The sequence below is a fragment of the Pongo pygmaeus genome, chromosome 5 (assembly GCF_028885625.2).
Source record: "Pongo pygmaeus isolate AG05252 chromosome 5, NHGRI_mPonPyg2-v2.0_pri, whole genome shotgun sequence".
NCBI classification, from domain to species: domain Eukaryota; kingdom Metazoa; phylum Chordata; class Mammalia; order Primates; family Hominidae; genus Pongo; species Pongo pygmaeus.
Window position 1 is genome coordinate 72,978,842 of NC_072378.2, and position 14,666 is coordinate 72,993,507.

A 14,666-nucleotide genomic window follows, 5' to 3' on the forward strand; every position below is an offset into this window, starting at 1 on the left:
ATGCCTGGCTAATTTTTATATTTTTAGTAGAGATGGGGTTTCACCATGTTGGCCAGGCTGGCCTCGAACTCTTGACCTCAAGTGATCTGCCCACCTCGGCCTCCCAAAGTGCTGTGATTACAGGTGTGAACCACCGGGCCCGGCTGGATTTGCTATTTTTAATCTTCCTGTGGATCTCAGTTTTACCCCAAATGATAATTACCAAATTAACCTTTCAATGCACAGTTGAATGCAATTAATCACTGTAGTAGTATATTATTTATTTTTTTCTTTTTTAAAAATCAGCCCCACTTTATAGTTGAAATGTGGTAGTAGATTATAATCAGGCTCTGTTAACAGAGAACTTGGGAAAAATAAGATTGCTCACAATGAATCCGTCCCATGATATTGCGAAAACCTAGTTTCAATTTAACTTCTGTCAGTGCAATTTGTGAATATATTTCTATATAGTGATCTTGTTTTTCAGAAGTAGACAGAGGAGTTCTTCACAGCTTAGCTGCCTGAAGTTTTAAGGTTTGGTCCACATAGCCAGGCCAATGTTTATAGTATACTTTGGAATGTGAGTGACTGAGGATTCACTTTAATAGTTTTTAAAGCAGGTAAGTCCATGTAGCCAGTGGGGTTGTGCAGTCAGCCTTGTTAGCATTTTTTTTTTCTCCTGGGACAGAGTCTTGTTCTGCTGCCCAGGCTGGAGTGCAGGGGCATGATCTCAGCTCACTGCAACCTTCGCCTCCTGGGTTCAAGAGATTCTCGTGCCTCAGCCTCCCTAGTAGCTGGGATTACAGGTGTATGCCACCATGCCTGGTTAATTTTTTTTTTGTATTTTTAGTAGAGACGGTTTTGCTGTATTATCCAATCTGGTCTCGAACTCCTGGGCTCAAGCAGTCCTTCTGTCTCAGCCTCCCAAAATGCTGGGATTATTTTTGTATTATTATTATTATTTTTTGAGATGGAGTTTCGCTCTTGTTGCCCAGGCTGGAGTGCAATGGCTTGATCCCGGGTCACCACAACTTCCGCTTCCCGGGTTCAAGCAATTCTCCTGCCTCAGCCTCCCGAGTAGATGGGATTACAGGCATGCACTACCACGCCTGGTTAATTTTGTATTTTTAGTAGAGACGGGGTTTCTCCATATTGGTCAGGCTGGTCTCGAACTCCTGACCTCAGGTGATCTGCCTGCCTCGGCCTCCCAAAGTGCTGGGATTATAGGCGTGAGCCACCGCGCCTGGCCTTTTTTGTATTTTTAACAGCGACAGGGTTTCACCATGTTGCCCAGTCTGGTCTCGAATGCCTGGCCTCAAGTGATCCACCTGCCTCGATCTCCCAAAGTGGTAGGATTATAGGTGTGAGCCACTACACCCGGCCTGATGTCGGGCATCCTTACATGTGCTTATTGGCCATCTGTGTATCTTTGGAGAAATGTGTATTCGTATTCAAGTCCTTTGCCCATTTTAAAAACTGAATTGTCTTTTTATTATTGAATTGTAAGAATTCTTAATATATCTGGATACTAGACCCTTATCAGATGTTTGATTTATAAATGCTTTCTCCCATTCAGTGGGTTGTTTTTCATTTTCTTGATAGCCCTTTGATGTATAAGAATCTCTAAAATTTAGGACAGCAGAGTAAAATGGAAGATACAAAATAACTGAATTTTATATAGATGAGAACCAATTCTGTGTATGGTCTTATACTATATATATAAGAAGCAGATGATTATTTTTTCTTACCTCTTGAACATTGAACCTTAGGATCTCCTTCATATAAGTAGGCAATAATGTCAATAAAGTATAAAAAGTCCAGTTGTAAGAAAAGTGTGCAACTACAATAGCCCAAAGTGGCAGGGATTTTAAAATGGGTACCCACGGCACTGACTTCTGTGAAGAAAGCTGAAGAAAACAGGAATAATTAGGATAAACTACGGCTACGTTAATGCTTAGATCTGTACTGTATCAGCTAAAACTCTATCCAGAATTCACACAGAATATCACCTTAATTAGTAAACTCCAAATTTTTAAATCAACTCCTTTGAAATATTAAATAGCAAAATACATGATAAATATTTAGTTGTTTGATTTTTAAAAAAATATATTAACTAGAAAGCCCATGATTCAGATTAGAGGAAAAAAATGTATTCGTAGAGCTATAATGTCAACCCTAAACATTCTTCATGAATGTCAGAAGTCACCTGCAGCATTGATTTATCTATTTCTTTCTTTCTTTTTTTTTTTTTTTTTTCTTTTTTGAGACAAGTTTCACCCTTGTTGCCCAGGCTGGAGTGCAATGGCACAATCTCGGCTCACTGCAACCTCTGCCTCCTGGGTTCAAGTGATTCTCCTGCCTCAGCCTCCCAAGTAGCTGGGATTATAGGCATACTCCACCATGCCTGGCTAATTTTTGCATTTTTAGTAGAAACGGGGTTTTGCCATGTTGGTTAGGCTGGTCTTGAACTCCTGACTGCAAGTGATTCGACCCAAAGTGCTGGGATTACAGGCGTGAGCCACTGTGCCCGGTCTGAATATAGTTTCACAGTCAAATTCAGAGGTTGACATAAGGGTAAAGGAAAGAGATTGGAAGGTCCTGTTAGAATTCATGTTTAATTATCCAATCTTTATTCAATTGAAATGATTTATAAGAATTAGGCAATACAAGGTTTCTGTATGCAGCCATATGCAGTAGTGGTCTTTAAAGCAGGGTAAAAGCACCACAGGGGTATGCAAGATGATCTGCTGGGGTGAGGAAAGACATATTTCTATTTATTTCCATTTTTACTCATTTTTATTATAAAAATAAAAAAACACACTCTATTAATATTTAATAAATATGTTGGCCCTGGAGTATGTCAGGTGATTACAAATTGTATGAGTCCCCCAATTCAGAGGGGTTAATAATGGCACCCTCACTTGTTTGTTTGCCCTCAGAGTATTATAGCATATTGCAATTTAAGTACTATTTTATTTTATTTTATTTTAAGAGAGTCTTGCTCTGTCACCCAGGCTGGAGTGCAGTGGCACGATCTCAGCTCACTGCAACTTCTGCCTCCCCAGTTCAAGCCGGATTCTCCTGCCTCAGCCTAACGAGTAGCTGGGACTATGGGCATGCACCACCATGCCTGACTAATTTTTGTATTTTCAGTAGAGACAAGGTTTCACTATGTTGGCCAGGCTGGTCTCGAACTCCTGACCTCAGGTGATCCGCCCACCTTGGCCTCCCAAAGTGTTGGGATTACAGGCGTGAGCCACCGCACCTGGCCTATGTATTTTTTTTTGAGATGGAGTCTTGCTCTATTGCCCAGGCTGGAGTGCAGTGGTGCAATCTCAGCTCACTGCAACCTCTGCCTCCCGGGTTCAAGCGATTCTCCGGCCTCAGCCCCCCAAGTAGCTGGGATTACAGGTGTGCACCATCACATCTGGCTAATTTTTGTATTTTAGTAGAGGCGGGGTTTCGTCATGTTGGCCAGGCTGGTTTCGAACTCCTGACCTGAAGTGATCTGCCTGCCTCAGCCTCCCAAAGTTCTGGGATTGCAGGTGTGAGCCACTGGCCCCAGCGTAATTGATTTATTTTAAGTGTCTTCTATTTTTATTTATTTATTTATTTATTTATTTATTTATTTATTTTTGAGATGGAGTCTCACTCTGTTGCTCAGGCTGGATTGCAGTGGCGTGATTTCGGCTCACTGCAACTTCCATCTCCTGGGTTCAAGTGATTCTCCTGCCTTAGCCTCCTGAGTAGCTGGAACCACAGGCATGTGACACCATGTCCGCCAAATGTTTTGTATTTTTAGTAGAGACAGGATTTCACCGTGTTAGCCAGGATGGTCTCGATCTCCTGACCTCGTGATCTGTCCGCCTCAGCCTCCCAAAGTGCTGGGATTACAGGCGTAAGCCACCGTACCAGCTGAGCTCTCACTTTTCTTGATGAGTCCTTTGTCAGCTACTTCGCCAAGCAAAATAATGGCAGATTATTAACTATAACATAGTCAAACACATTGCTCCCTTTAAACATTATTATATTAACAAATTATGGCTGGGCATGGTGGCTCACGTCTGTAATTCCAGCACTTTGGGAGGCTGAGGCAGGCAGATAACTGGAGGCCAACAGTTCGAGACCAACCTGGCAACATGGTGAAACCCTGTCTCTACTAAAAATACAAAAATTAGCCGGGTGTGGTGGCGCGCAGCAGTAATTCCAGCTGGTTAAGAGTCTGAGTCTGAGGCATTGCTTGAACCCGGGAGGTGGAGGTTGCGGAGAGCTGAGATCACGCTACTGCACTCCCACCTGGGCGACAGAGTGAGACTCCATCTCAAAAAATAAAAACAACAAATTATTTGTAATTTTTAAGTTATAGCAAAAAAGTTTTTTTCTATTAAGATGTCAATTTTATGTATATTCTGTTTATTTCATCTATCCATCCTTTAAAAAGTCTATTTCTGTATATATTTTATGATATAGATAAGTATCATAGTACATATAGATAACTTAAGAATAAATATACGGCCAGGCGTGGTGGCTCACGCCAGTAATCCCAGCACTTTGGGAGGCCGAGGCAGGCGGATCACGAGGTCAAGAGATCAAGACCATCCTGGCCAACATGGTGAAACCCCGTCTCTACTAAAAATACAAAAATTAGCTGGATGTGGTGGCATGACCTGTAGTCCCAGCTACTCGGGAGGCTGAGGCAGGAGAATCACTTGAACTCAGGAGGCGGAGGTTGCAGTGAGCTGAGATCACACCACTGCACTCCAGCTTGGCGACAGAGCAACACTCTGTCTCAAAAGAAAAAAAAAAAAAAAAAATATATATATATATATATATATATATATATACATACATTCAGATTGTGAGCCTCCCACCTGTTTATTGATTCTTGCATGATCAAGAAAGCTTGGATACCATTGATTTAGGGCATCAGATTTTTATATTTCCTATACGCTAAGACTGTTGCTTTTCTCAAAAGCAAGAACAATCTATGTTTCTGCCTTCAGAGTTCACAGTTGCTGTTATTTTAAAAAGAGGAAGAACCAGTATTGCCCAACCTTCTTCTGGCCTTTTTCATATGGACTTTTTACTTGACATCTTTGTAGATATGCTCTTGTGTTTTTTAATTACAAATTTTTAAAAATTATTATTTATTTATGAGATGGAGTCTTGCTCTGTTGTCCAGGATGGAGTGCAGTGGCACGATCTTGGCTCACTGCAACCTCTGCCTCTGAGGTTCAAACGATTCTCCTGCCTCAGCCTCCCGAGTAGCTGGGATTACAGGCGTCTGCCACCACCCCTGGTTGATTTTTGTATTTTTAATAGAGACGGGGTTTCACCGTGTTGGCCAGGCTGGTGGCGAACTTCTGACCTCAGGTGATCCGCCAGCCTCAGCCTCCCAAAGTGCTGGGATTACAGGCGTGAGCTAGTGAGCCATTGCACTTGGTTGTATTTTTTAATATGATCAAAGATGTACAGATATAGGGAAAGAGAAGGAGAGAGAACATTGATTCTTTTACAGCAGTGGTCTTCAACTCCAGCTATACTTTACAATTATAGGGGCCTGTGTCCTACTCTCCGTCTATTGAATAAACAAAACAAAAACAAGTAAAGCAAAAAAACTCTGAGTGTAGGGCCAAGGAATCTAAGTTTTAAAAGGCTTCACTGGTGATTCTATAGAGCAGTGGGTTCCCAAACTTTGCTGCATATAAGAATCACCCAGGGGAGCCTTAAAAACACTGAGACCAAGTTCACACTACAGACCAATTGAATAGGTTGTGGGTGGGTGGGAGGTAAGTATCCCTAGTTTTTGAAGATCCCTGGGTGATTTCAACACGCAGCAAGTTTGGGACCCACTGCTGTAGAGATCAGATTTTAAAAAGTCTGCCCTTATCCTTCTTGATTGAAAAGCTCAGGGCAGAGAGGATTTTAGAGTTTGAAGGAATTTGGAACGTAGCTCTTTTTATATGGCTTTGAAATCCACAAAGGAAGTGAAATCATTCTTTTATGCTGAAAGGTACAAGCGTAAATGTATTTGATCTCTGAAAACCGAATATATTCTGAAGAATGTATCCTACCTCTTGGAAATATAACCTGAAATAAGACATATTTAATTTTAGTCACACTGGTATGTTTTTACAACCTATAAATATCAATTGAGTTTTTGATAATCTGATGTTTTTGGACAATCACCCAACCAAGATGAGCTGTATGTCTAACACATAAGCCCTACACATGGCAGGTTCTCAATAGCTGCTTATCAAATGAATACAAGGCTCACAGGGTTAGAGGCTTAGAAAGAAGAATGTGAAATGTATGTATTCCAGCTTAGTGTTCATTTATAACCTAGGTACAACACAACAGTTTTCTGTTCTCCCAATATGAATTGTAAGATCAACTTATAGTATTTCCACATTACAAGTTATATTTCAGGAGGAAAGTCTTCATTTATAAAAACTTTCAAGTTAAAGATGAATTTTCAAATGTTACTAGGAGAAACTATCTGTGTATCTAGCAGATATTTATAAAAAAATCCTTCAAGAGTTTAATGTAGTGCTGTCCAATAGAACTTTCCATGATGATGGAAATGTTCTATATGCACATTGTCCACATGGTAACCAGTAGTTACATGCGGTTATTAAATCTTGTCCTTCTAACAGGTTGATGAAAGAAAATGAAGTGAAACAAAACCTTTGTCATATGTGTGACATATGTGTGACTGAATAACTAAATTTTTTAGTTTTTAGACGGAGTCTTGCTCTGTTGCCCAGGCTGGAGTTCAGTGGAGCGATCTCGGCTCACTACAACCTCCGCCTCCTGGGTTCAAGTGATTCTCCCACCTCAGCCTCCTGAGTAGCTGGGATTACAAGCACTCGCTGTCATGCCTGGCTAATTTTTGTATTTTTGCAGAGACGGGGTTTCACTAAGTTGACCAGGCTGGTCTTGAACTCCTGACCTCAGGTGATCCGCTCACTTTGGCCTCCCGAAGTGCTGGGATTACAGGCGTGAGCCACCACGCCTGGCCAGAACTAATTTTTTTTTTTTCTTGAGACGGAGTCTTGCTCTGTCGCCAGGCTGGAGTGCAGTGTCGTGATCTCGGCTCACCGCAACCTCCGCCTCCCAGGTTCAAGTGATTCTCTTGCCTCAGCTTCCTGAGTAGCTGGGACTACAGGCGCGTGCCACTACGCCTGGCTAATTTTTGTATTTTTAGTAGAGATGGGATTTCACCATGTTGGCCAGGATGGTCTCGATCTCTTGACCTCGTGATCCGCCCACCTCAGCCTCCCAAAGTACTGGGATTACAGGTGTGAGCCACCGTGCCCAGCCAAAACTAAATTTTTAATTAAATTAGTTAAATTAAAAATATAACAGCCACGTGGGGCTAGTGGCTACCATACTGGACAACACAAGGTTGGGCTGAAGAAGGTACAAAACAGCTTTTTTTTGATGTTCTGGATCTAGAAATTATTCTCTTGCTATTGTTTCTAACACACTACTATCTTGCCAATCAAGCAATGTAAACACATACTCTTGATGGCTTCATCATATCTAATTGTTGGCAAAAAATTAAAAATTATGAAAGCATTTTTTTTTTTTTTTTTTTTGAGAAGGAATCTCACTCTGTTGCCCAGGCTGGAGTGCAGTGGCACGATCTCAACTCACTGCAGCCTCTGCCTCCCGGGTTCGAGCAATTCTCCTGACTCAGCCTCCTGAGCAGCTGGGATTATAGGCACCTGCTACCATGCCCGGCTAATTTTTGTATTTTTAGTAGAGATAGGGTTTCACCACGTTGGCCAGGCTAGTCTAGAACTCTTAACCTCAGGCGATCCACCTGCCTCAAAAGTGCTGGGATTACAGGCGTGAGCCACTGTGTCTGCCACTTTTTTTTTTTTTTTTTTTTTTTGAGACAGAGTCTCGCTGTTGCCCAGGCTGGAGTGCAGTGGCACGATCTCGGCTCACTGCAGGCTCCATCCCCTGGGGTTCACGCCATTCTCTTGCCTCAGCCTCCTGAGTAGCTGGGACTACAGGCGTCCGCCACCTCGCCCGGCTAATTTTTTTTTTTTTTTATTTTTAGTAGAGACGGGGTTTCACCATGTTAGCCAGGATGGTCTCGATCTCCTGACCTCGTGATCCGCCCGCCTCAGCCTCCCAAAGTTCTGGGATTACAGGCGTGAGCCACTGCGCCCGGCCCACTTTTTTTTTTTGAGACAGGGTTTCACTCTGTTGCGCAGGCTGGAGTGCAGAGGTGCGATCACAGCTACTGCAACCTCAATCTCCTGGGCTCTAGTGATCCTCTCACCTCAGCCTCCTGAGTAGCTGAGACTACAGGCATGTGCCACAATGCCGGGTAATTTTTAAATTTTTTGTAGAAATGGGGTCTCCCTATGTTGCCCAGGCAGGTCTCTAACCCCTGGGCTCAAGTGATCCTTCCACCTAGGCCTCCCAAAGTGATGGGATTACAGGCATAAGTCACTGCACCTCGTCCTGAAAGTTCTTATTAGAGGGCTATATTATTCTAAAATACCACTGCTGATAAAAGAAAATATATATGCGTGGCTGGGCGTGGTGGCTCACACCTGTAATCCCAGCACTTTGGAGGCCAAGGCAGGTGGATCACTTGAGGCCAGGAGTTCGAGACCAACTTGGCCAACACAGTGAAACCCTGGCTCTACTAAAAATATAAACAATTAGCTGGGAATGGTGGTGCGTGCATGTAATCCCAGCTACTCGGGAAGCTGAGGCATGAGAATCGCTTGAACCTGGGAAGCAGAGGTTGCAATGAGCTGAGATAGTGCCACTGCTCTCCAGCTTGGGGAACAGAGGGAGACTCTGTCCTCCCCACCCCCACCCCCCAAAAAGGAAAATACATATAGGCAAAAAAATTTAAAATTGCTCAGATCATTTGCTCAGCCAACATTTTGAAAGCAAATATACTTTGGAGATTTAAATGATAATGGAATTTGTGAAGGAAAAATCAATGAGATCCTGAATCTTGTATACAGAATGTATCATCGAATTTCTAATAATAGCTCAATCAACTTTTTTTCATATAAGCTGAAACAGAAAAGGACAAACTATAAAAATTATTTGTCATGAAATGTGTGAAATATAGAGGGTAAGATCACTCGACAAATACTTGAATATATTCTAATATGCCATTTAAAAAAAATTTCTTGTCAAATGCAAGTAACAGCAAATTGATTTAGCAAAGTTACATGTAAAAAATGCTCTTAATTTCTGTCTTAATTTGACAACTAAATATTCAAACCAAGGTCCCCATTTGATTTGCTTTGCAATGCTGCAAAATTGTATACTCTTCCTAAAAGGCATAAAGGAGAAGTAAAATAGTTACAAAACATGCTATCTTCAGGCTGGGCATGGTGGCTCATGCCTGTAATCCCAGCACTTTGGAGGCTGAGGCGGGCAGTTCACTTGAGTTCACAAGTTCAAGACCAGCCTGGGCAACATGGCAAAACCCTGTCTCTACAAAAAATACAAAAATTAGCCAGGCTTTGTGGTACACACCTGTCGTCCCAACTACTTGGTAGGCTGAGGTGGGAGGATGGCTTGAACCCAGGAGGCGGAGGGAAGCTGCAGTGAGCCGAGATCATGCTACTGCACTCCAGCCTAGGCAATAGAACCAGACCTTGTGTCAAAAACAAAAAACAAACCCAGAACCAACCAAACAAGAAAACCCCATGATATCCTCGGAATTAAGAAAAGAAGAAGCCAGGTGTGGTGGCTCATGCCTGTAATCCCAGCACTTTGGGAGGCCGAACCTGGTAGATCACCTGAGGTTGGGAGTTCGAGACCAGCCTGACCAACATGCAGAAACCCTGTCTCCCCTAAAAATACAAAAAATTAGCCGGGCGTGGTGGTGCATGCCTGTAATCCCAGCTACTCGGGAGGCTGAGGCAGGAGAATCACTAGAACCCAGGAGGTGGAGGTTGCAGTGAGCCAGGATTGCACCATTGCACTCCAGCCTGGGCAACAAGAGTGAGACTCTGTCTCAAAAAAAAAAAAAAAAAAAAAAAAAGAAGAGAAAAGAAGAAGAAAGAAAAGAAGAGGAACAACAAAAATAGCAGATATATAGGAAAGAACACTTCAATGGGTGAAGTGGTAATGTCTTTCCACAATTCATTAAAAGGAGATCTTCAACATAGAGGAGTAGCTGATGATCTTAAAGCACTCACTACTCATGAGATGGTCCTTCTGAATTTAACTGCAGTGTGCAATGAAGATTTTTATTTCTCTCTCTCTCTCTTTTTTTTTTTTTTTTTTGAGATAGAGTCTTGCTCTGTCGCCCAGGCTGGAGTGCAGCGGTACGATCTCGGCTCACTGTAACCTCCGCCTCCCAGGTTCAAGTGATTCTTCTGCCTCAGCCTCTCGAGTAGCTGGGACTACAAGCACATGCTATGACGCCTGGCTAATTTTTGTATTTTTACTAGAGAAGGAGTTTTGTCATATTGGCCAGGCTGGTCTTGAACTCCTGACCTCATGATCCGCCTGCCTTGGCCTCCCAAAGTGCTGGGATTACAGGTGTGAGCCACCGTACCCAGCCTATTCTTCTTCTTGTAGAAATTTCTGAATCAGAATTAGAACTATATATGCTATCATAATTGTAAAATCCACTTATTGTAAAAATGAAATCACATTTCTACCTGTAAGTACTGACTTTTTCTTGGTTGGATAACTGAGAAAACATTCGAACTACAACTCTTGCTTGTCCAGCTCAGATCTCCTTCGGCATGACTGCCAGCATAAGCTATCTACAATGCAAACCTGATTCTGTCACTTCGAGCTTACAAATACTTCATGGCATCCCAGTGCCTAAAGGATAAAGGCTAAGCTCCTTAGGGAGGCACAGAGGACCCTCTGTGACCTGACTTCCACCTGTTCCTCCTCCTGCTGTTTTTTGCCTTTACCTTATGCATGAAAGCAACACCCAACAGCCACACTTCCTAGAAGGTGTCACTCTCTCTCTAGAAGATATCACTCTTTCTCTCAGGAAAGTGAGAAAGAAAAAAAGCAGTCAGGCCAGGTGTGGTGGCTCCCACCTGTAATACAAGCACTTTGGGAGATGAAGGTGGGTGGATCACCTGAGGTTGGGAGTTTGAGACCAGCCTGACCAACATGGAGAAACCCTGTCTCTACTAAAAATACAAAATTAGCTGGGCGTGGTGGTGCACACCTGTTATCCCGGCTACTCGGGAGGCTGAGGCAGGAGAGTCACTTGAAACTGGGAGGCGGATGTTACAGTGAGCTGAGATCGTGCCATTGCACTTCAGCCTGGGCAAAAAGAGCAAAACTCTGTCTCAAAAGAAAAAAAAAAAAAAAAAAAAAGAAAGCAAAAAAGCAGTCCTGGGCTGCGGTAAGCTCAACTGTCCTGGTTCTAACATCTAGGCCTGGGGTTGTCCTGTTGAACCGAAACCAGGCCACTCTATGAGCATGCTGGAGCAAGACAAAAATAAGACCACTTTACAGTGAGCTGAGATCGCCCCACTGCATGAAGTCTGGGAGACAGAGCGAGACCCTGTCTCTAAAAAGAAGAAGAAGAAGAAAAAAAACCATTCCACGTCATGTCTGAGCACAGACAAAAACAAGAATGCCATAAACTACAAAAAAACGAGAAACATTTTCCTCTCCTAGCTAATATGAGTGACTGCTGTGCCCTTACTAATCACAGCTTTGTCCCACCTTCTAGATAAAAATTCATCATAGAATTATCAAATCCAGAGCAAAATATTAATTCTTTAAACCCTTCCCAAAGTCACCTAATGGCAGTCTAAACTGCAGCAAGTTCCTCTCAACTCTGCACTGAGATGCCCCATGGTTCTTCATGGTGTGCTTTCTTCCTCACTGCAACGAACCAAGAAACCCAACTTGTTCAACTATAAGTGTGTTCCTTTGGCCAAAAGGCACTGACACAAGGAAGCTTTTCCTATCTGCCCCAGGCTGGCTGAGGACTGCCACCTTCTCTGTTCCAAAGATGTCCTGTACCTTATAGCACTGCATTATGCAGGCTATATTATATTGAAATTCTGTCCATCCATGTCTGTCTCCCTCTGGAGACCTCGGGCCCCACAGGAACCATGTTTTATTTTTTTCCTCATATTCATTTTTAAGTCCTCAGCTGACAAAGAACCTAGGTCATAGTAAAGTATCAAAAAAAAAAAAATGTTTAAAGAATGAATGAGTAGATGCTGCACATTTCTTGGGTCCAAGATTTAAAGGTGGAGGAGCTTCATGTAACACATCATTTTACGACATTGTCAACTATAACGTCATGTGCTTTAAGAATGCAGTCTGGTTGTACACGGTGACTCATGCCTGTAATCCCAGCATTTTGGGAGTCTAAGGCAGGAAGACTCCTTAAGCCCAGCAGTTTGAGACCAGCTTGATCATCATACGGACACTCCGTCTCTACAAAAAATAATTAGCTAGGCATGGTGGTGTGCACCTGTAGTTCCAGCTACTCAAGAGGCTGAGGTGGGAAGACTGCTTGAACCTGTAGGGTTGAGGCTGCACTGAGCTGTGATGGTGCCACTGCACTCCAGCCTGGGCACTGAGCTAGACTCAAAAAAAAGAGAATGCAATCTGGGCTTCTCCTCCTAACTCTCTTGCCTCTGAATATTCCTTTTTCTGAAGCATGTGGAGAAACAACCTAAGTTTGGACAGATTAAGACACATATCAATGTAGAGAAAGCTTTTATTTATTTATTTATTTATTATTTTTTTTTAAGACAGGGTCTTGCTCTGTTGCCCAAGCTGGAGTGCAGTAGCACAAACACAGCTTACTACACCCTTGACTTCCCAGGCTCACTCAATCCTCCTGCCGCAGCCAGCTGAGTAGCTGGGACTACAGGTGTGTAACCTCATGCTTGGCTAATTTTTAAATTTTTCATAGAGATGAGGTCTCCTCATGTTGCCCAGGCTGGTCTCAATTCCTGGGCTCAAGCAATCCTTCCATCTTGGCCTCCCCAAGTGTTGGGATTACAGATGCGAGCCACCACCCCTGGCCAAGGGAAAGCTTTTTAAAAAATTTAAACAAACTCAAAAGTTTTATAAGTTCTGGAAGATCATGATAAAAATGAAATATTGGAGAAAGCAAGCTGTTACCCATCAATGTTGAGAAAATGACAAAACATATCAAGTTTTACATGGCAACATCTGTTTATAATGTGTTAAATTTTTTTTACCTGTTCCTTAAGGGGAAAGAGTGGGTAACTCAAATAACATCATGTAGGACTCTAAACTTTCAAAATAACTTAACTTTTTTTTTTTGAGACATGGTCTTGCTCTGTTGCCCAGGTTGGAGTGCAATGGCTGATCATAGTTCACTGCAACCTTGACCTGCTGGACTCAAGCAGCCCCCTTGCTTCAGCCTCCTGAGGAGCTGGAACTGCACTTGTGTGCCACCACACCCAACTAAAACTTTCTTTTTATTTGTATTAAATTTTTTTTTTTTTTTTTTTTTGCTGGGAAGACTCAGACCCAAGTAACCTTGGATATGAGCTCTCCACCTGGTTAAAACTTTATTATAGTGCTGATTGCTTCTGTTTCTAAGTTTTTGCCAATCTTTGGCAAAGATCAAGACAGGTCATAATTCTTAAAGTTCAGCTGCTTGTAGAGACATTTATAGCAAAATAAAAAACTTAAAAAGAAATGTTAAAGAGTACATTTTTTCTTCTTTTTAGAGATGGGGTCTCGCTATGTTTTCCAGGCTGGTCTTGAACTCCAGGGCTCAAGAAAACTGCCTGCCTTAGCCTCCCAAAGTGCTGGGATTACAGACATAAATCACCATGCCCAGCCAAGACTAAGTTGTTAATTTTACTGCCTGGTTATACTGTATATAAATATTTAAAATATCAATCTTGGGCTAGGCACAGTGGTTCATGCCTGTAATCCCAGCACTTTGGGAGGCCAAGGTGGGAGGATCGCTTGAGGCCAGGAGTTCGAGACAGCCTGGCCAATACGATGAAATCCCGTCTCTACTAAAAATACAAAAAATTAGCTGGGAGTGGTGGCATGCACCTGTAATCCCAGCAACTCAGGAGGCTGAGGCAGGAGAATTGCTTGAACCAGGGAGATAGAGGTTGCAGTGAGCCGAGATTGTGCCACTACACTCCAGCCTGGGTGAGAGAGCAAAACTCCGTCTAAAAAAAAAAAAACAAAAAATAAGATAAAATATCAATCATGATAATTTAATAGGAAAAGTTTTAAATATTTTATGTTCTTAAACTAATAAAGTGACTTTGAAGCCAACAAGAATGCTGAAAACAAATTGTGTATATTTTAATCTTTCCTAATGTTTTTATGTTCTTTTATTCTACTCAAAAGGCAAACATTTTATTTCCATGGTTTGAGAATTTAGTATATTGAATTATGATAGATTTTTATTTCTGATTTGCCTTTGTGCTCGATTAAGTGATTGAAATCTGGTTTTAAAAAGATACAAATTTTTTTCTAAAGACCTACTCTAGAAGAGCAAACAGATGTATATCATATTATAATATTATATCATAATAAATGTGCTGTTCTCTTTCTGACACTCATTTAAAATATAGATACAGGTCCAATATCCCTTGTTTGAAATGCTTGGAACCAGAAGTGTTTTGGATTCTGGATTTTAGAATATTTGTATCACATACCTTCCCAGTTAAGCATCCTAAATCTTGTTTTTCTTTTCG

At 42.1% G+C, this 14,666-nt stretch overlaps 1 protein-coding gene across 7 annotated transcripts in view; it reads right to left on the reverse strand.

Annotated features, from left to right (window-relative positions):
* The window catches only part of SLC17A5 (solute carrier family 17 member 5), a 55,317-nt gene that overhangs the window by 21,033 nt on the left and 19,618 nt on the right, over positions 1-14,666 (reverse strand). For all 7 annotated transcript variants that reach the window (XR_010126728.1, XR_010126730.1, XR_010126729.1 and 4 more), the window contains one exon: positions 1,728-1,886. Coding sequence is in view for 4 of the 7 variants with exons in the window: in XM_054492317.2 (XP_054348292.1) it covers positions 1,728-1,886 (159 nt within the window). In the remaining 3 variants the exon portion in view is untranslated. The remainder of the gene's footprint in view (positions 1-1,727; positions 1,887-14,666) is intronic.